At 37.0% G+C, this 23,402-nt stretch overlaps 1 protein-coding gene across 9 annotated transcripts in view; it reads right to left on the bottom strand.

The window, feature by feature from the left end:
• The window catches only part of Crppa (CDP-L-ribitol pyrophosphorylase A), a 287,503-nt gene extending 267,451 nt beyond the window's left edge, over positions 1–20,052 (bottom strand). For 2 of the 9 annotated variants that reach the window (XM_040291723.2, XM_040291722.2), the window contains exons 1-2: positions 19,355–20,044; positions 10,191–10,467 (exon numbers count right to left, since the gene is read on the bottom strand). In XM_040291723.2, the coding sequence (XP_040147657.2) occupies positions 10,191–10,467; positions 19,355–19,614 (537 nt within the window). In that variant the 5' untranslated portion in view covers positions 19,615–20,044. Of the gene's footprint in view, positions 1–10,190; positions 10,468–18,871 lie in introns of all 9 variants that reach the window. The other 7 variants (XM_040291725.2, XM_040291724.2, XM_078040033.1 and 4 more) reach the window with 6 other exon arrangements.
• Between the last annotated feature and the right edge of the window lie 3,350 nt (positions 20,053–23,402).

The raw sequence follows: 23,402 nt of genomic DNA, 5'->3' as shown, positions 1-23,402 counted from the left end.
TTTATAAAAATATGAAATATTCTATTTGAATAAATTGTACATACAAATTATCCAATATGGAAATAAAGGTGTTTTAGCTAAAACTATGTTAAAATTACCATGTAACTATGCAAAATATAAGTATATATGATATGTGCAACAAAGAGCAATAGACAGGTCAAGCACAGTGGCACATGTCTGTAATCCCAGCAGTTCGGGAGGCGGAGACAGGAAGATCGAAAGTTCAAAGGCAGCCTCAGCAATGGTGAGGCACTAAGCAACTCAGTGAGACCCTGTCTCTAAATAAAATACAAAACAGGGCTAGGGATGCAGCTCAGTGGTTAAGTAGCCCTGAGTTCAATCCCCAGTGCAAAAAAAAAAAAAAAAAAAAAATCCACACAGAGTCTCCATTCGTATGCTAAACTTAAATTATATTTAATTATTAGGAATTAATCTTAAATCTAATGTGATCAGGAATATTATACTGTATATTAACCTTATTTATTTCATTTTAATACCTACTTATTAATCTGTCTTGACCTTCCACCAACTTCATTTGAAGTTAATTCATAGAACAAATATAAAAGTATCTGAAATCCAAACAAAGCCTTTTCAAGTAGTAGCTTCTCCAGCATAAAAAAAAAATACACGTTTCACCTTGTTCCATGGAAGTCCCTGGAATAGTTCAATGTATACCCTAGGAATTTTTCCACAAGTTAAAATGCCCAAACTTTTCACCTAAATAAAGTTAACATAACTGTTTTGTCACAGAACTGCTTCTTCAACACTAGGATTTAAATTGGTATAAAGTTTTTTATTTTCTTTTTCTGATAATGACATGTAATCCAATTGCCCAGGAAAGATCATTACCTCACCCACAAAGAACTATAAATTTGATTTTCATTGCACTGATCATAATTAATGCAGGTGATGAGCCATAGTTAATTCCACTTAAAAAAAAAAAATCAAATTTCCGAGCGGTCAAAAATCTGTAAAATGATTTTCCATCTCTAAAATATATACCCAAAATACAAGGCATAATAGTTGTAGAAAAGCATATTATTCTGGATGCACACAGAAAAACAATGATGATTTACAGCACTTGGAAATCCTGTTAAAGAATCAGAGATTACAGATACACTCAAATCATAACAATATTTCTAGTTTCATTTTCCAAGAGAAATAAAGATCAGATTTTAATTAAAAATTATTTTAAAGTATTTAATGAGATTTATTTCAACCCAAAGAAATGATTTGTCTATAAACCTTTGGTTTTAAGTGTGCTGTAACATTCTACCACTACTGAAGGTTCTCTTTTTCTTAACCTGTCCAAGGAACAAAATATTCAGAGTCACTTTGAAACTCATAGTATATTCTATTTGCTTATTACATTAATAAGCATTATTCATCTTGTTGAAGAATAACAATAATTCTCTAGAGAAAATATGGCAGAAAATATCCCCCAATAAAAGAACCCACAGATATTTAAGAGGATGAAACTGCAGAGAAATCCTATAAGAAGTTCATTATTAAAATGGCAAATGAGTTAAACTAGATCTAAGGCAACTTTTATCACACCAGAATTCACAATAGTCAAGCTATGGAACAAACCTAGGTTTGTTTGGATGAACAAAATTCGGTATATACACACAATCGAGTATTACTGAGTCATAAAGAATGAAATTAAGGCATTTGCTGATAAATTGATAGAAATGGAAAATATCATGCTAATAAGCCAGACCCACAAAGTTAAGGGCTTAATTTTTTTTTTTCCATCTTTGGAAGCTATACCAAAATAAGAGGGAAAAGAAAAATAGACAAGGGAGAAAGGAATCCCATGAAAATGAAAGATCAGTGGAATAAAGGAAGAGAATGAGAAGGGGAAAAGGACAGGAAAAGAAATGTTGGAATGAACCTGATCAAACTTTCCTATGTACATATATGAATACACTATATAACGAACTTCAAAAAAAAAATCTAAGTAATGAATTGAGAAAACAGAGGAAAGATGATTATTAAAGAGATAAGACTTTTGAAAGAACTAATTAGAACTCCTGGATGAAAGGCCAAGGTTTGTCGTTTGTGATTAAAATACACACAGATAGCAGTGATAAAGATGAAGCACTTTACTGCAAACTGGTGCTAGCTTATATAGAAAGTGAGTCAGTCATCTTAAACCAGGAAGCTTCCGGGGCCAATCATAGTAAAGGTCAGGTCATCACCTACGGTGCACACACGACCACCCTGCATAAGATTCATGGGGGCCATGAACTGTCCACCAGTACAGAAGACAGGAGGGCCAATTAGAAGGTTTTCAAAACAACTCGTTATCCACCCACTGGCAACTTGCCTGTTGTCATGTTGCATTAGGGGCTCCTTATTTGAAAGGCCCAGGGAGTTCTAGCCGCCCACTGGCAATTTTTGCCCACCACCATGTTTGAAAGGCCCAGGGAGTTCTCAGGGAGACTCCCAAAACTGGAAATAAGACAAAAAATCCAATATAAAATTCAGTTGCAAGTATTAACAGATTATATAGAAACAATTTCAGGCCTTGAACACAGTATATGAAAACTCAAACACCGAGTTTTAAAAAAAAAAAAATCAGTATATACAAGAACTGACAAAATTGAGAGACCAAATGCAAGAGTCACTGGAATTACAAAGGCTAATTATATTAATGACCATTTTTACTAACAGAAATTATCCAAACCTTAGGAATAAGCTGGAAATTCACATACAGGATTCTTATAGAATCTGAAATAAAAAGATCAAAAATAACCTCTCCAAGACACATTTTAATCAAGATGTCTAACAGCATACAGATCAAATATTAAAAGCCACAAAAGAAACATCAGGTCACATCTTGGGCTAGGGTTGTAGCTCAGTAGTAGAACACTTGCTTAGCACATGTGAGGCACTGGGTTCAATCCTCAGCACCACATAAAAAAGATTCTGTCTGTCTACAACAAAAAATAAGTACTAAAAAAATCAGGTCACATCTAGAGGCTAGTTAATAAGGATTACTTCTAACTTCAACTTACACTTTTAAATCCAGAATGGCTTGGAATGACCCAAGTTCTAAATTTTTTTTAAAAAGCCAATTAAGATTGATTCTAAAGGATAACTTGGCTGAGAAAACAAAGAATAAAAACTTAAGTTAAACTAAAAGAATATGTGAGCACGAAGCCAGTTCTACAGAAAACATGTAATGAAAAGCTACACATAAAAGAATTCACAAACCCAGAGCTCTCAAACGAGGGTCACTGAAAAGGCAGACAAAGGAAAACCAGATTAAATATATAAAACAAAATGTCAAGAATCTACATTCAAAGTTGTGATTGAGAGATATTAATGGTCTAAGTCCCTAAAAGACCTAAGACTGGCAGACTGAATTTAAAAACAAGACCCAACTATATGCTGTTTCCAAGAGACTCATCTTACAAAGATATTCATGGGCTAAAAACAAAAGGAATACTCCATGCAAATGGAGTTCTAAAACAAGTGGCTATTCTCATATCTAACGAAACATATTTCAAGAAAATTAATCAGGAGATTAATTTCAGGTAAAGGGAACGGAACGATTCAAAAACAACAGTAGAAAATATATATATCCCAAATGACAGTGCACCCAATGACAAAAAACCTCTTGGCATAAAGTTTCCCAATAAAATATAGGGAGATTTCAATACACCCTTGTTACCAATAGATTACCCAGACATTTAAAAAAAAAAAAAGTCAGTAAAAACACTCAAAATTTAACAATAAAAAATAAAAAACTATAAATCCTCAAATATTCCATGAAATAGAAATGGAGGGGATACCCCCCAATTTATTCCATGAAGTATCACCCTGATAACAAAACAAGGTCATCCGACCGACACCTATAAGATATTGCATCCAACAGCAGCTCAATTCACTTTCAACTCAGCAGCTCTTCCAAAATAAATAATTTTACAACACAACGAAAGTCTTAAACATGGGAAAATTCATCCCATAGGATCAAGATGGAATAAAATTAGAAATAAAAAAATAGAAAACTAGAAATCAAAAATAAAAATAATAATAAAATTAGAAATAAAAAAACAGAAACCACATGAACACATGCAAACAAACTATATACACTTTGAGCAATGGATCAAGAAATGAGGAGAGACACGGAAGAACTTTCTAGAATCAAATGAGAATATTGATAAAATGTACTAAAACCTCTGAGACACTATGAGATTGGTTTTAAGAGGAAAGGTTATAGCATTTACTGCCTACATTAAAAATACAGAAAGATCCCAAATAAACAACCTAATTACATATCAAGGCCTAGAAAAGCAAGAACAAATTAATTCCAACAATTAGTAAAAGACAGGAAATAATTAAGAACAGAGCCAAAATTAAGAGTATTTCAAAAAGCTATAAAGGATCTATATAAAGGATCTATATAATAGAGTTGGTATTTTGAAAAGATAAATATTGATACTTAACCAAATGAACAAAAGGAGAGAAGGCCAAAATCAACAAAATTAGAGATGAATTTTGTACACACACACACACACACACACACACACACACACACACACCACTACAGACATTTCTGAAATCCTGAAAGAGCATCATTAGGGACTATTGTAAATCATTCCAGTAAATCAAAGATATTGACAAATTTCTAGACACATACAACATGCCCAAATTGAACTAAGAGGATATAGAAAATCCAAATGGATCATTAGCAAATAAGATTGAAGCATTAATAAAAAAAAAAAAAAAAAAAAAAAACAGGATTCTCATCTAAATTCTACCAGATCTTGAAAGAAGAATTAACACCAAGCTTCCTCAAATTATTCCATGAAATAAAACTTCCTCAAATTATTCCATGAAATAAAAAGGAAGGAAACACTCCTTAATTCCTTCTATGAATTGAGTATCACCCTGACACCAAAACCAGATTAGAACACATCAAGGCAAAAAAAAACCATAGACCAATAACACTATGAGCATAGTTGCAAAGCTCCTTTAAAAAAATGCTACCACTCTTCATTCAAAAATATTAAGATTGCGTATCATGATCTAGTTGGTTCTATCCCAAAGATGTAAGATGGGTTCAACATACACAAATCAATAAACGTAATCACATAAATAGCATCAAGGACAAAAAATCATGATAATCAACAGATGCAGAAAAAGCATTCAAAAAAACTCATTACCCATTCATGTTTAAAAATACTGAAGAAATTAGGCACAGAAGGAACTCAGCCCTTCTCAAGTTTGATAAGCCAACACACAGAACTCAGAAAATAAAAGATATGCTGAGTTTTATTAGAGATACAAATCAACCAATCCACAAATGAAGACACATAGGATATGATATGGGAGAGTCCTCAATGAAAAGTTTACATGCCCTCTGTCCCTTAAGTCAAGGTGCACCAGTCCCAACACATCAATGTATTAAGTTCTCAGTGTTGGAGAGTTTGAGTTTCTTTATGTAGGTATGACTAAATCAATCACTGGCCATGCAATTCAAGGCAATTTTCACTCTCCTTTCTCTTCCCAGATGTTGGTCAAGTTCAAAGGCTCAGCCTTGTTATCACATCGTTGGTCTTTCCAATGGCCAGTTAACATCCAAAGTCATGTCATGAACAGAAGCCCATATGTAATCCAAGGGGCTCACGAATAACAAAAATTCCTGTTATTTGAGAAATTCAAAGTATTTCTATTTTTCTGGGTCTGGGGCTATAGCTCAGTGGTAGAGCACTTGCCTCATACGTGTGAGCACCACATAAAGATATGTGTCCATCTACAAATAAAAAAATTTTATAAAAGTATTTATTTTTCCCCCTCACAGGAACTCGTTTCAAAGGCAAGTCAAATTCTTTATTGTACACAGTCTGAAAATGCACATTCAATTTGTAAATCAAAGCCACAAGACATTTTGGTGAGAACAGTCAAAGAAGAAACAAACCAGATGGCTATGTATTGGGGAATAAATTAGGAGTGTGGAAGTAGTTACAGTAAGTATGACCTATTTCTGTAAGAAGTTCAACTAAGATGACAATTTATGCAAAGAGGTGTGAAAACAGAGAAAGAAGATACACAAGTAAGCAAGTGCCTTGCTCCAGGAACAAGTCTTTAGGAGATTGCTTAGTTGATACTGCCTTATGTTCAATATATGCTACTATTCTCACCCACCTTCTGGAGGTTTTCAACATTCCAACACACTTTAACATTTTCCTTATATGAAATCCTTGTTGCCATTTCTCTCTTTACATAATTATGCAGAACTATACAATTACTTCATCCTTTGAACAGATAAAAAGGCTTCTACTTTTGGCAAAGAAACAAGGACCAAATATCTTGAAAACCTCTTACAATAAAAAGGATCAAAAAATGTAGGGAAGACCTTGACAAACAACCTTTTTTAAACTATGACTGAACTCAAAAAAACATTCTGGGAGTGATAAACATCATAATAGAAGCAAAGGAAATAAGATGGCAGCAATACTTTGGTTAAAACACAGATGAAGAGTAAAGAGTATTATCTTAAACCTATGCTATTAGAACTGTTGGCCCCACACAAAGACCCATGAGGGACAGTACCTTCATTCAAAAGGAAAACAGCAAACAATATTTTCTACCTTGCCTCTGGATTTAGGAAGCAGAGACAATCTCTGAGAAGTCATAACAGTCAGTTTGGCTTCATGTGGGTACAGTTTGAGTTAACATTAGCAAAAGATCTACAAAACCTGAAGCCAAGAATTAATGTAAAGTTGTTCCAAGGTGGTAAAGTGCTTGGAATTTTTGGCAGAAGGAACATAAATCCATGCTTCAAAAACACACCCTATTCCATGACCAAAGGATTATTGCTGATAAAGTCCTGCCAAACATGAGCTTACAATTCAAATTATAAAGCAAAGGAGGAAATAAATCATGAGCAAAAGTGAACAGGAATGAAAAAAGTTGGAGAACTACCAAGAAGTGCAATTAGCTATAATGTATAAGTTGTTTCAATATTAAAAGACCAAAAAAATGTAAAAACAAAACAACAATTAATCCCATTTGAGAAAGGAGCTCCAAATAATTTAAAATTATTTAAAAATACTAATAATTTTCAATAGGGTATCAGAAATGGTTCATTGAAGACATGGATTAATGGTTAATTACCTAGGATGTAACATCAAAAAAAAAAAATGGGGATAAGTAGGGCACAGAATCAACATTAAAATCAGATAATCAGAATCAACATTGAATCAGATAACTGAATCATAATTTCGTAGAATAAAGATATGAATCAAAGTTTATAAAGGACAACAAATCCAAAGCCAAGAGAATAAAAAATCCATGTCTAGACACATCATAGAAACAACAGCTATGAGAAATAAAATAAACATTCAGAAAAAAATAGAAGATTTTAAAAGGAATACAATTTATAAGTTAGCAAACTTCTCAAAAGCAGCATATATGCCTGGAATAATGATATAATTATTTTCAAAATAATGGTGAAAATATAACTACATACTCAGAATTTTATATCCAAACAATCAACAGTAACAGAGAAATAAAACTAGAAGAATTTGGGCTGGGGATGTGGCTCAAGCGGTAGCGCACTCGCCTGGCATGCGTGCGGCCCGGGTTCGATCCTCAGCACCATATACCAAAGATGTTGTGTCCGCCGAGAACTAAAAAATAAATATTAAAAATTCTCTCTTTCTCACTCTCCTCTCTCACTCACTTAAAAAAAAAAAAAAACTAGAAGAATTTAATCACTGGCCCTATGGAAGCCATTGTGCCTCTCTGTGGAACCTGAGAATGAAATATATATAAAAAGAGAAACTAGGTCCTGGTAACACTTTTGAGATTTTGTGTGTAGGCAATCTTAATGTCAGTCTTATATTTAGTCTTGGGGTAAAATATCTTCATTTTTTTAAAAAAGGCAAAATGTAAATTAAAAATACCAAAGTTATCTTAAGCATATCTAAGCACCACCACTTACCACCCCAACAGTCACAACGATAAATAAATTGTTTTTTGGTGGGTTTTTTTTTTAAAGGGCGGGGGGCAGTGATGGGGTTGTGGCTCAGTGGTAGAGCACTCGCACGTGGGCAAGACCCTGGGTTGGACCCTCAGTACCACATAAAAATAAATGTCCAATTAAAAAAGAAAAATTAAAAAAAAAAACTTTGGATGGAATTTGAAAACTAAGCTTACAAAAAAAAATCGGTTAAGGAGTCTATATAAAATTTTGTGAGAGAACAAAGGAAGGCATGGGGAAAAAGTCTGAAGCAACTCTAAGCAAAGTCAATAGAATTTTCATGTAATATGGTAGCACATGATGTAGATCACATTTCTATAATTTGTTGACAGGTTTAAAAGATGTCAATACTTCCCATCAATGTAAAAACTTCAACTACCAGTAGAAATCTCAATTGCATTACATAATTACAAGTCAGAACAGTATTAAAGTTGGCAGGACGTAGTGCCTAGAGTTAACTGAGGCTATGAGAACACTGCCCCAAAGGTTGTAAAGAAATTTTGAATAAACAAAACTGGTTACTAAGTGGCTCCAGGGAAAAAATACGTTGCTTACTCTTTCAGATTAGCTTACTGTATTTTTGAGCTCTTTCACAACTCTTAAGAAGTAGTAAATAACCAATAGCAATTTGAAATGTTTCTTGCCTACAAATATGCAAATAAATTCTGTCCAGTGGAGAGTCACTAGACTCAGCTATGGAGATCCCAGTTTTATCCGTTTTTGAATTCATTTCAACATTTCTTTGTAAGCCACAGAAGTTTGTGTTTCTCTGGATTCATTTTTGAACCAGTTGTAATATTTGTCTGGATTTCTTATGATAAATTAAGGAAGCCTAGCACAGTGGTGCACACCTTTAAACCAAATAGTCAGGAGGCTACAGCCGGAGGATCACAAGTTAGAGGCCCATCTACAGAATTAAGCCCAACCCTGTCTCAAAAATAAAAAGAGCTGGGGATGCAGCTCAGTGGTACAACACCCATGGGTTCAATCCCCAGTATGCCACAAATTTATGATATTACTTTTCTTGAAAATTATCTTTTAGTATCAACAAAAAACAAAGCAATGTCTCTAAAAGAGACCATATTTCTGAAGATTGCATCAAAAAAATAAGTTGTCAAGTTTGGGTTTTGAACTAGTTCCTTTAATGAGAAAGTTTTACAGACTTCATAAAGCATAATTTGTTGGTTTCATTTAAGGTGATAATGTGACTATCTTAAATTATGTTCTGATTCAAAAACTTAGAAAATTACATGGTCTAATAAGAATTCCCACAAATGGTGAACTAAATAACTGATACATTTTATATGCTTTATTTAATCACATGTAAAACAATGATATCCCTTGCATATTACTGGAGCAAGATAAAACTTTTTGCCTTTTCAGACCCAACCAAAAGTATTTCCAACCAGAAAAAACCCTTAATTTAATGCTGTTTATTGTTACAAGTAGGCAAAATGTGGTCTAAGAGGTTTAGAGTTAAGGACACTAGATCATTAATAATCAGAAAACCTAGAGATTTGGGCCTTGGGTCTATCCAACTTGACAGCCTAGTTCTACTGTACTATACTTCCTCTGTGCAATAAATTTTTTCCACAGTCCTAAATTTAGACTGGAATTTTCAGTTATTATTATATTAATAGAATTTTACCTAGGAATAGGGGAATACAGTATGTTCTAGGGATTACAATAGGTGTTTTGTTATCCTGTATTTATTTTGGTATAATAGAGAAACAGTCCTGTCATCTCAAAATTATTCATCTTAAAGGGGTACCAAAATCTTGTATGGTGATTTGTACTAGAAAATACACCAATTTTGAAAATTCAAACACAAAACTGAACTCCATGAGCCACGTATTTGTTAAATATGTGTATCCTGTACTTTTGAGACTTCTTTGGCATTTAATACAAATGCTTATTTAATTCCAAAGTTCCATTTAAACCTATAGTCTACTGACATCATTATTGCATTCTCATCCAAACAGCTCATATTACATTATGATAAATGATAGCAAAAAGTGTTCCAGAACAGTCTTACAATCTTCAACACTACGAAGTTCCTAAAATAAATTACCATAACATCTTTGTGTCATCAAGCCCACTTTAATAACATATAAATGCATTCCTATCAAAATTCAGCAAAGTAACACTGTAGTGTTTGCCCTTTTTTCTGGTCTCAGGAGTGGAAAATACTTACCCCATGTTCCTTAGCAGCTGTGACAACTTTGAGGAGGATATCTTCCTCAAAAAATGGTCTCACGGCATCATGGATAATCACAACTTCTGGCTTAGAAAGTCTGGAGTTGGGCTGATTGTCTGCCAATGCTTTTAGTCCATTGAAAATCGACCTGTGGCGAGTCACTCCGGCTTCAACTAGTGAGATGCGTTTATGCTTATACTTCTTAATGATATTTTCCATTGCTTCCATGTTCTCTCCAGTTACCACCACAATAATGTCCTTTATCCAACATGCTCTAAAAGAGAAGTATTTAGATATGTCATATGTATCGATTCTTAGACCCCTAAGGCTAATAGAAAACTGAACTGCTGCAATAATAAATATCAGTGTATTTACATAGGGAGACTAAAAACTAATAACCAAGTAAGTTCCATGCATTTTTATTAGGGGTAGTAAAAAGGCTGATGGGAAAGGACCAGTAAATGTTTCATACCATAGGTATAGATAGTACTTCACATGTATGCAGAATATTTAGTCTAGTATATACCATATCAGCTGTTACATTTTTTAGTCAAGTTAAATTTGAGCCGGGTGTGGTGGCACATGCCTATAATCCCAGCAGATTGGGAGGTTGAGGCAAGAGGATCTTCAGTTCAAAGCCAGCCTCAGCAATTTAGTGAGTCCCTAAGGTGAGATCCTGTTTCTAAACAAAAAAGGCCTGGGGATGTGGCACAGTGGTTAAGGGAGTTCAGTGGCTGGTATTGAAAAAAATATATAATAATTAGAGTATCAATAAGTTACCTGGGGAACAGTAAATATGATTGTGCCTTTTAAATTTCCGTTTGTCATAATGTTTTCCCCCCCTCAATGGGATAAGAACAACTTGAAGCACTTTTGAATTCCAGAAATTGACCGTCCCTTTCAAGAAGTCCACTGAGTTGGCAACTGACTATTGAAGTATTAAAGCTGGAAAACTCATCGAACAAAACATGGCTACAGCAAGATAAAGAATGTAGTTTAATGGGGGAAAAACTAGTGATTTTGTATAAATGTCAATTAGGTGAAAAATCTCACAATTCAGTGAAGTTAAAGGAATTGTTCCAAGTTACCAAATGTAAAACTAGTTTTCTATTGTAAGATCATTTCCTAAAGAAAGACCTACTAACTTACTGGACTGAAAATAATTCATACTACGATTGGTTACCAAGTTTAAAAAGTCTGTCAGACTTCTCTTGGACCCTAGTGCTAAGGAAAGCAAGTGTCATTGTAGACTTAATGTTCCATAGCCAACAGGCCCAAAGCAGGACAGCTGCTTCTGACCCATGTCATCAACTCTGAATAAAGGACATTTAAAATTTTTTAATGTAATTATTAGCATGAGAAATCAGATATTCATGCTAGAACAGTTAAGACTTGAAAATAAATCAAGTCCTATAATACAAAATAATTAACAAAAATTAAGTACTTACTATGTCTTAAGCATTTTTCATGTTTTAACTCATGTAATCTTCACAATAACGTCTGTACTTTCATAATATGGGAAGCAAATCAGGATGGTATGAATATATAAATACATTTTTCTATACTACCATTTTATTCTAAAAAGGACTTGAAGTAGAAAAACATTTTTACCATTTTTCATCAAGCCAATATATTACATTTTCTTTCAGCTTTTGGAACATAGGCTCCATAATAGCAGAGACAATATCCGTTTTGTCCATTGTCATATCTAATTCCTACTAGGCACTCAACAATTGTGGAATAAATAAATGACCAGGAGCAGAACAACATTACACAACCTCAGGCTTAATGATTGTGAAAAAAAAAAAAAAAGTGCTTCTCACTACTCTGAGAAATTACCAAAAACAAACAAAAAAGCATAAAAACAGATTCCCCATGAAGGGCAGTTTTGTTCATTGTTTTCAATGTTTCTAGATGTTGAACTCAACCGATTTCCAGTTCCTATGGCTCCTACAGAATCAGGAATATCCATGTTGGCAAACATCAAAAGGGGATTCTAATCACAAAGTAAACCAATGCAATAACACAGGATGCCAAAGATCTAACTACATAGTTATTTTTTCCCCTCTGCTAGGGATGGAACCCAGTGTCTTGGGTATGTTATGTATTCTACCACTAAGAAATACCCCTACTCCCAGCCTATAGTTCTACAGGCAATGAAGACGACTCTGTAATATAATGGTTATACTTTAGTTTTTCTTTGTAGTCCATTCCCCACTCTAGAACTTGCTCTACTTTACACCCTAGAATTTATACTGTTCATAAAGTCAGTCCCGCCTCAATGTGGAGTTTCCTAAGGTTTTGGCTTGACTGCTGTAGCTGTGACCCATCATTCTCCCATAATTTCATCTCCCCTGTAATTTAATGAATACAGCCTCTTAGCAATCTCCTTCTCATCTCATCCCAATATGAGCCATTCTTGCCACTTCTGAATGATATTTCTCAAGTGTGAATTCTGAGGCCAAACCCTACTAGAGCAAGGCTCTTAGAGACCTGACCTCAGCCAACTTGCCACACAGACTTCCTCTCTCCCATCCTGCTCTTACTCTCACACCCAGATGCTCCCTGAAGAAAGGACAGTGCATTCTCTTACCCACAGGTCTCTGCTTGATCTGCTTTCTTTGCCTCTCAACAATGCTCTCACCCTCATTTCTCCCCAGTCCCACCTATTCCCAAGGCTCTTAGCTCAATTCATAGTCCCCACCAAGGAAGCTTTCTGTGACACCTAGCAGGGAACAGACTCCTCCTCTCCACTAGGCTTCATCTCCATTCTTATATCATACCACATCCTAGTAATAATTTTCTATCACCCTTTCGAAGCTGCCAACTCACAGAAAGCAAAGACTACACCCCCGACTGGCACATATTTGGCTTTTCAGTAATACTAATCATAAAAACAACAGCTAAGAAGTATGGAATGTTTGCTAAATGCCATGGACTGTGTGGAGAATTCTGCCTGCAATATTCACTTTTCATCCACATCAGCCCTATGAGGCCAATCACTGTTATCTCAATTTTATAGGTGAGAACACAGAGGCAATGACCTAACCATGATTTCACAGCTAGAAAACCAAGAGGCTATAGTCCCAATCTGCTTTTGGAGTGCTTACCTTTAACCTCTAGAAGTGAGATAACACTGAGGGAAGGTATAACAATAAAGAGGAAAACATCATCCTGGATCATTTTGCCTCTAGCACTTCATTTATGGTACTAGGGTTGAACCATATGACACTGCTGCTTTTCTAGCCAAAAAGTCAAATTTCATATAATTTCTAAGAACTCAAGCCAAAGTAGTCATTCCTTCAACCACATATTGAGTCATTCAGTGAACATCAAGTAAACATATAGCATTTGGCAGGTACTATGCTAAACACTGGTGATACAATAATGAACAAAGACTGACAGCATTTCCCATGTCAAATGTCTGCTAAATAAATTAACAGAATGTTTGATTAGGGATTTAAAAAAAAACTAAGTTCTAAGAAGTTATAAAAAGCAAACTAATAATATGTCAATTATTTAATGTGACACCACATTGCCTTCTTTTTAAAAGGAGTCATAATACATGTTCAATTAAATTAGTGGCAGGATTGCCCTATAAAGCGAGAAATAGAGATTTATTCTACTCTATTCACCTTTGTTACTTTTCGCAGCATATTACACGAGGGGGAAAAAATCCATTACAGCAACTTTTAAAGAGATCATGTAGATCATTTTTAAAAGGCAGCCTGACACAGTGCTGCACAGCTGAAATTCCAGGCACTCAGGAGGATCGAAAGTTCAAAGCCAGCTTCAGCAACTTAGTAAAGCCCTAACTTATAGAAACCCTGTCTCAAATGTAAAAAGGTCTGGAGATGCAGCTCAATGGTTAAGTGTCCCTGGGTTCAATCCCTAGTACCCCCAAAACAATTTTTTTTAATAATTAAAATGGGGCTGCGGATATAGCTCAGGTGGTGGAGTACTTGCTTGGCATGCACAAGGCCCTGGGTTCAATCCCTACACCAAACAAATAAATAAAGGAACAGCACAGGACAAAGTCTTCAAATATGTTTTCAGTGAATTAATGGGATTAAATTTTACTAAAATTTCCTTGAAATAGCTATAAAATAATTACTCTATGTTCCAAAGAGAGCAAAATAGATAAAAATAATTACAGAGATATACTTGGGCCTTAGACTACTTCAAACAACATATAAAGCTCTAATTAAATGTTTTACACCAGTGTTCTTCAAACTAGATTTCAAGACCCATTAGTGTGTCATGAAATCAACATCATTGGGTAAATGAAAGAGATATTAGAAAAGCTAAAATGCATAGCACATAACCAGGGGAAAAGTTCCACAAAAGTTTAGATAACACCGTCTTGGACCAGTTAAGAACAGGCCTATTATGTTATTTTGTTCAATAGCCAAGGATATTTCCAATACTTACAAGCTATAATAAGCACTGTTTGTATTTCAAAAGATTTATTCGCATTCTTTTCTATTATAGAATTAAATTTTAATACTGTAAAAGGCTTTTAATAATGAAAAAAAAATCACAGGACTGAAAAAAACCTTAAGTACCTCACACAGTGCCTACAGAACAAATATTTGCTGAATAAAGGCATCTAGTCTACCTCTTAGCTGAAGGCAAGTCCACACCAAACCCCCAGCAGCCCAATTCTATCAAGTTCTCTTGATTATTTCCTTCCAAGCACATTCCATAGGCAAATATAAATCTAGCCCCAAGCTCCATAACACCTACAGACATTTTAAGAAATTTAATATCACAGAATTTATTTTCTCTTGGAACAATAGTTATTACTTACAAGCAGTATACTGCTCTGACAGTTTAATAAGATCAGTTGAAAACAGGACCTTTAAACAAATGCTTTCTTTAAAAGATGGGGGATGGGGGAAAAAAAAAAATCAAACCCTATTAACACTTTTCAAGCGCTCTAATCCAGGCTGCATAAATTCAACCTCAAAAGGACAATGGCAGCTGCTACTCACCATCAGGACAGCCTGGGCGAAAGTGTGGCTTCTGAACTGCACTGTGGCCATTGTCTATGGGTTCCCAACTCTCCATACCTACTCTGATGATTTAGCAAAAAAATACTGAATTGGTTTAACAGCCTGTTCTTGATTGCCTTCGCAATGTCAAGTCTCCTTGCTATGCCTGTGAAGACTTCCAGTTATCAAGCTTCAGCCTACTTGTCTTAGTCTTGTTTCGAACAAGTCCTATGGGGGTCCGTGGGAAGGCAATAAAAACTTCATCATGTGACATACAGAATACAGTAGCCCTATTCCTTTCCTTGACTCAAACTTGACTCCCTTAATAAAGCCTTAAGACAAAAAAAAAGTCAAATTCATCTATGCGATCACTCACTATACGCATCCTATTATACCTTTCTCTTGGAATCCCTAATCCAATTAATCACTAACACTAATCAATTCTATTTCTTAAATATTTTTCCTGTCTTCTCACTCCATTCAAATTACCTTAGTTTAATTCACATGATAAATATTGCTCATTTGGACTAACATTCATGTCTCATTCTAGTCTGATTCAACAGAATTTTCAGTGTTTTACAGAATTGTAGTAGGATAGACTCAGGAGGGTGAGATAGAAGGATTACAAATTCAAGGTCAGCCTCCTGGAAACAATGATACCTGGTCTCAAAATTTTAAAAAGCAGGGCTGGGGATGTGGCTCAAGCGGTAGCATGCTCGCCTGGCATGCGTGCGGCCCGGGTTCGATCCTCAGCACCGCATACCAACAAAGATGTTGTGTCCGCCGAGAACTAAAAAATAAATATTAAAAAAAAATTCTCTCTCTCTCTCTCTCTCTCTCTCTCTCCCCCCCCCCCCCCCCGGTCACTCTCTTTAAAAAAAAAAAAAAAAAAGTTTAAAAAGCAGGCAGGAGGGCTTGGGGTGTAACTCAGTGGAGAAACACCCTGGGGTTCAATCCCCAGTTAAAAAAAAAAATAAAAGACTGTAGGACAGGTGTTTCAAGCACACAAGAAAACAAAAATTGAAGGAAAAAAGTGAGAAAATACATTCAAGTTGATATGTTGGGGGGGGGGGGAAACACCTTGGTGTATTAAACAATAACATGAACCTCAACTGATTTTCTAAGCAATAAGCAACCAAATCTCAAATTGCAAGACTGAGTTTCCATTGTCAACAAACAATCTACAAAATTTTTACCAACATACCTGTAGTTGTAACAGAGGCACTAATCACTGTAACTGAAGATAGAAATGTGGGTTGGAAAGTCAATATATTAATATATGACGACATATTACTGTTACCAGTAATAAATTTAAAAAATGACATCTAGGAGGGTTGGTTAGCCTGAAATAGCCCAAAAAAATGGGCAAGATGACAACTAAAAGATCAAGAAAGAGGCCATTTGGGGGCATGCTTATTCAGAGTCATGGAAAGGGAATTCCTGACAATAGATCTGAATGCATTTTTGTAGATCTGGAATGCTTACCAGTTGGACAGCACCTCAGTCTGATTTATATGGGAAGATCAATTACAATAATGTTTTCTGTTGAACATGAATCACATTAATGAACAAGTGGTCTTAAGCAGGTCCCTCCACATTAGACAGCTCAAGAAACCTCAGGAGTTATGGGGAAAGCCTGGCCAGATCTTGTTCCCATCTACCTCCAGAGCAATCCCCATTCCACAACTCTGAATAAGCAGGGACAAAAATGGCTTATCATGGACTGGCTCTACCTCAGCAGTTCCTTCGACACAGAACTTACAAAAATGGCCTATTCTTGTTCATTTTTTGGTTATTCCAGGCAAAATTCCTTAGGTATTTGAAACCAGAAATTAGATTACTGGGAGGGATTTTTACTTCAATAGGATCCTCCAGTAGTTTCCCTTTCCTTCACCTTTTGTTTTTTTCCCCTTCCCTTGACTGGGGGTGGGGGAAAAAAAAAAAAAATCAGAGTACCTTGCCACTTGTGACCCAGTCAGCTGCAGGATTTTCCCAGAAGGTTTCAGCCCATGCCAGGGCCTTGAGCTTTCACAGACACTGATAAAGATGTTTATTTCCCAGAGAAGCAAAAAGAAAATGGTGTCCAACCTCAGCTGAAATTCCTTAAACTCTCATTAACCACATCCCCTGTTTCATGAAGATACACCTTGGTAGAATATCCCTTTCACTGTGTCCTGAGGTTAGGCTGCAGTACTCTATCAACTCCCCCTAAAAAATGCTTTGTACTGATGACTCTTGATGTTTAGAGCTTCTTTCTTTGGAATTCCAACCAGCCCCATCTTAGGATTTTTTTTTTTTGGGGGGGGGTGTGAACTTCAGTTGAAGATTGTGAGGGACAAAATAAAGTGTTACTCCAGATTCAAGCAGTACACTTTTCTAAAAAAAGAAAATTAAGATACATGAGTTGATCAGAGTGCATTTTATGAATTGTTAGCACTATATGCCCCAGCTAATAATACCACTGTTACATGATTTCTTGGAACAACATTTCCTTGCAGAAAACTCAAATCACAAAGCAATAAAGCACACATACAAAAAAAAAAACTCGTAACAGTTACATAAGGGACTAATACCTCTGATCTCAGTTCCTTATTAGTAAAATGAAGAGAAAAAAAAAAGTCTCTAGAAGTCATAACCTTTTAAAATTTATACTTCAATTCCCTTAATAGACTATTAAGACTTCTTGACTGCTGTTATCATTTAGGGAAAATAGAAAACAAGTGTTCTTTTGCCTTATTTTCCATAAACAAGACTTTTCCAAACACTAATTTTTAGGGTCCACCTATCTCCAGCTACCTCAGAAGATACAAAAATGCAAATTTAGGGGTTCTTCCAAGGGAAGGACTGTTAAATGTATAAATGACTAGAATCCCCAGTCTAATTACCAAGTAGACAACGATCATGCTGGCCAAGATCCATTATGTCCCAGAATATTGCCTGCATATATGACCTAAATTGTTACAATCTCTAGGGCACTAGAACATTGTAGGTCTGTGACTTTAGGGTGTTTCAGGGACTTCACCGCTGAGAAACAGACTGAGGTAGGAACTGGAACAGTTTCAAAGTCTGTATGAGTTTCAGATGTGACCACTTGCCTGATTATGTTCATCAAAGGTATAATGGCTCCTTACACTTTCCGTTTCCAAATGCCAATATTCAGAAAGTAAAATAAACTTAAAAGCAACAATTTTGGCCCTTTGGCTTCCGAGTTGTGTGGGGGGGGGGGTCCCTTTCTGGGTAACAAGCCAAGGACAATGGCCTCCTGAAAAGGCTGTTTATGCAGAAGGAGGTCACCTTGCTTGAAATACAAATGGTTCACTTCAATCCAAGGTGTAACTTAACTACCCCACTGGCTTCAAAAAGATGTTTGAACGCCTTGCAAAACTACATGGTTCTTTGTAATCCCGCTACTTCCCACTCCTTCAGCCTCTCCCCATCTATCACATTACTTGGCGCTAAAAGCAAAAACATGGTACCCCTTTTTCACCTCCTTGCTATTACTGCCTTAGGACAGCCTTCCACCATTCCTCTCTCTCCTCCATTTCTTGAACTAGTTCCCTTCAGTCCCTTTTCTAAAAGGATAAAGCGACTATTGACTTCAATTCTACTCTTAATACCATTTCCACTACCAAGACGTTTGGTCCATCCCCCTCTCCACCCTCAGCACACTGTTTTCTCTCTTACACAGAAGGCGTTCTGTAAACGCTTGTGAGTGAAGGAAAAACGCTCAGAAAACTGAAGTGCTTCGACTAAACTTCAGTGCACGCATGCGCAGAGACGGTGAACGCGAAACGTCTCCCAGAACTGCTTCTCTTTGGGCCCTCCAGGGGCCACAGGTAGGACCCAGTGTCCCTCAGCCGCAGCCCATGCGTCAGTGAATCCAGCTTCCCGAGCTGGGCTTCACCCCCCGCCACGTTAACTGAACACATAAGGGCCTCTGAAGGCAGTTTTAGCTTCCGTGTCCATCTGATAAAGGCCAGAGCTGCCCGTCCCTGTGGCGCTGGCGGGAACAGAGCTCCAGCTTCAGAGACTGAGCCCAGCGATCCGGCCCATTAGTCCCTGGAGAGGAAAGCACCGGCGCAGTGGAGCGGCGGGGCAGGGCAGGGCAGGGCAGGGTACGGGAGGCCGGCCCGGGACCCCGCGGAGGCACGCCCGGCGCCGCTTTACCTCTCCATGGCCTGCAGGGTGTAGCTGATGAGCGGCCTCTCCAGGACTGGGCAGAACTGCTTCGGGGTGGGGACGCCCATCCTCTCTCCGCACCCCCCCGCCGGCAACACGGCGGCCACGGCAAGCGTGCGGCTCCCCGGCTCAGCCCCGGCAGCACTCAGCAAGGAGACCGAGGCCGCCTGGTCCGCGCCGCACTGACTGCTCAGGCAAGGCCCCGGCTCTGCGGGCCTGGAGCCGCCGCCGCGCAGTCCCTGCTCCATGACGGCGTCGGATGGCGCCGCGAGACCCGACCCTCAGAGGCCTGTGGCTGTTCCTGTTCTCAGCCGGGATCGCGTCGTGGGCTGCGGACAAATAAAGTGCTCTCCGAGCCTCCGGACCCCGCTACGGCTGGCCTAAGGGGACGAGCCGCGGCCGCAGCTGAGCCTGTTTTTCCTGGCCTCTGCACCCGGCCCAGCGCCTCCGGGAGGGCTGGCTTCCCGGCTTTTAGGTTCTCCCCAGGCAGGCCCAGCGTGGAGCAGGTGTTTGTCCTTACATACTTAAGGGCCACTTAACGTTGCACAGGCAACAGAGGTCAGTCAGAACTCTTGAGTTATGTGGAAGGCAAGGCAAGCGCCGTGAAGCAGGCTTGTAATCCCAGCCATTCCGGAGGCTGAGGCAAGGAGAAACTCAAGTTCAAGGCCAGCCACAGCAATTTAACTAGGCCCTATCAAATAAAAACTAAAATTGCCTGGGAATGTGGCTCAGTGGTTAAGCACCCCTGGGTTCAATACCTGCTACCAAATATTACGTACATATAAAATGTTGTGACTGGCAAATGTTATTAAACCTCAACATCTGTGAAGAGCATCCTGCAGCCTGTGTTTCACCCTCAACTACTGGGATTTAATTGGTCTCCTGTGTGGCATGGGTTTTGGAATGTTTTTAAAGATCCTCAGGTGACCTTAAGGAGCAAGCACTTTTCTGGAACTAGAGAGTGAAAAGCACCAATGCTAAGTGCTGATCACTTGACCACACATCTCATTTAACCTCCAAGAGAAGAAGCCTGGGATTGCTGTTTTTCTTTTCCAAAAGGAGAAACAGAATGTTTAAGAGATTCTGTAAGATGCACAGCTAATGACAGAGCGGCCTTCAAACTCTTATACAGAAGTGCTTCCAGAGTTGAGGAATCCCAGTCCTGAAGCATACCTTTCCCTTATTTAGTACCGTCCTTGATGGTGTTTACCATGAAAATATAGTGGAGTGTTTGGAATGCCAGAACATTATTGAGTTAGATCCTGGAAAGGTATACCACAAGAGCAGGACCTTGCTTTGCTTTTTTTGAGTTAGGTTGTGTGCTCAGATCCTGAAATGCAACAAAAACTTAACAATTACTGAATGAATTGCTGATTGAATAAATTAGTAATAATTGAAGAGTAATTATTTGCTAATTCATAATTATTAATCACCCATCAACAGCTAATATAAGATTCAGAAAGGACCCTGAGATATGAAAATATTATAGTTCTTGGAATAGTTTTTGTTCTAGACATCTATCATAGGCAGAATAATAGCTGCCTTGAGAAGCACATATCCTAGTCTCTAAAACCTATGAATATATTACCTTAAATTGCTACAGGGACATTACAGATTTGATTAAGATAAAGGATATTGAGAAGATGAACACACTCTAGATTATCCAGGTGGGCCCTACATAATCACAAGAGGTATTATATAAAGGACATCAGAGTTAAAGAAGGGGTCTGGGTGATACAGAGCCATGAGCAAAGAAAGCCAGCAACCTCTAGAAGCTGGAAAATGTAAAGAAACAAATTTTTCTCCTAGATTTTCCAGATGGGTGCAGCCTTGCCAACCCATTTTCAGACTTCTGATATTCAGCACTGTATTGTTTGTGTTGCTTTAAGCCATTGAGTTTGTGGTAATTTGTTACAGCAGGAATAGATAACTAATGCAGCATCACGCTTGGGAAGAACTCTAAATTTACAATTTGACTTTAATTTTCAAATACAGTTATACATGGTTTAAATACATTGATGTGATTGAAAACAGAATGCTGTTAATTTAACTTTACTTACATACCATTACTAGACCACGAGGGTGTGTTGACTTTTCAGATAAGCCCTTCATCTTGTGAATAACAAAGTATATTACATCATGTTGTGAGTATTCAAAAGGTGACTTCATTAAGTGTATACCATAAATTTATAAACACACTTTGGCATGTCTTGACTTTTTTTAAATAGTCATTATTGTTCACCAGAAAATTGCAAGGAAGGTGCAGAGACTTCCCACATATGCCCTGTCCCCACAGATGGATAATCTACCCATTAGCATAATCCCCAACAAAGGTGTCTATTTATTACAACTGATGAAACTACATTGACTCTTTATTATTGCCCACCATCCATGATTTACCTTAGGGTTCAATATTAGTGGTACACATTCATTCTATGGGTTTGGACAAATTTGAAATGACATATATTGATCATTAGAGTAACATACAGAGTAGTTTCATTGCTATAAAAATCCTCTGTGGTTTGCCAGTTCATACCTCCATTCCCAATTCTTACCTATTTGTCCTTTCCTATTGCTTTATGTTATCTTCTAGGGGTTTTGTAGTTTTGCATTTTGCCTTTAGGCCTGTGGCCCATTTTTTTAAATTATTTTTGTGAAAAGTGTAAAGTCTAGGTCAAGATTGATTTTTGTTTGTGGATGTGCAGTTATTCAGTACAATTTGTTGAAAAGACAATCTTCATTTCATTTTATTGCCTTTGTTGCTCAAAGATCTATACTTATGTGGGTCTATTTCTGAGTTCTTTATTTTGTTCCATTGATCTATTTATAAATACTTGCACAAATAGCCTAATGACTTGATTACTGGAAATTTATAGTATGTCTTGAAATTGGGAAGTGTCAGTCTTCTAATTTTGTTCTTATACTTCTTGACTATTCTGAGTCTTAGGCTTCTTCATACAGTGTGTCAAGATTCACAAAATAACTTTTTGAGATTTTTATTTAGATTACTTGGATCTCTAGCTCACATTGGGAGAAATTGACACCTTGACAATAGTAAGTCTTTCTCTCCATGAACATGGAATATCTCTATGTAGTTGTTTTCGAAGATTTTTCCTCAGTTCTATAGTTTTTCTCATATAGATCTTGTACATATTTTGTTAAATTTATACCTAAATATTTCATTTTGAGTGGTTTTAAGGTAAATAATTATATTATCTTTGCATTACTACAAAATACCTAAAACAGCTCACCTATAAAAAGAAACTATGTGTTAAGCTCAGAGTTTTGAAGGGTCAAAGTCCAGGGTTGGGAGGGGGAGACTTTGTTTTGCCTTTAGTGAGATAGGCAGATGGCTACAGGTCGTGTCTGGACAATCCATAGAGCAAACCATTACATCTTAAACCAGGAAGAAAGAGAAAGAGAATGAGGACCCATGATTCCTTTCCAGGGCACACCCTGTGACCTAAGGACCTCCCACAAGACCCCACTTCTTAAAAGTCCTTGGCACTTCCCAGTAATACCAAGCCATTAACATATGGGCCAACAGGGGACAGAAGTAAAGCTATTACACCATAACAATTGTTATTGTGTTTTTAATTTCAAATCCCACTTGTTCATTCCTGGTATACAGAAAGCAGTTCACATTTTTTAGTACTACCCTTTTATCCTGAAATCCTGCTATAATCACTCATAAGGTCCAGTTGTCTTTAATTTTAATGTATATAAAAGTCACATGAAATGGAAGTGGCTCTTATCTTTGTAACTGACAGACCAAAAATTTGATATTTTTGTTTGTTTGACTTGTCAGTGTGCACTAGAAGATTTATCTTACAGATTTTTTTCTATTATTATTAGAGAATGTTAGATCTAGTTAAATTTTTTTTTATACTGAAGATAGAATCCACGAGCACTTAACCACTAAGCTATATCCCAGTTCTTTTTATTTTTTTTTTTTTTATGTTGAGGCAGTCTCACTTCGTGGCTTAGGGCCTCACTAAATTGCTGCAGTTGACTTTAAACTTGTAAACCTCCTGCC

The sequence above is a fragment of the Ictidomys tridecemlineatus genome, chromosome 2 (assembly GCF_052094955.1).
Source record: "Ictidomys tridecemlineatus isolate mIctTri1 chromosome 2, mIctTri1.hap1, whole genome shotgun sequence".
In the NCBI taxonomy this organism is placed as follows: domain Eukaryota; kingdom Metazoa; phylum Chordata; class Mammalia; order Rodentia; family Sciuridae; genus Ictidomys; species Ictidomys tridecemlineatus.
Note: the sequence above shows the minus strand (reverse complement) of the source record. Positions and strands in the feature narration are given on the sequence as shown.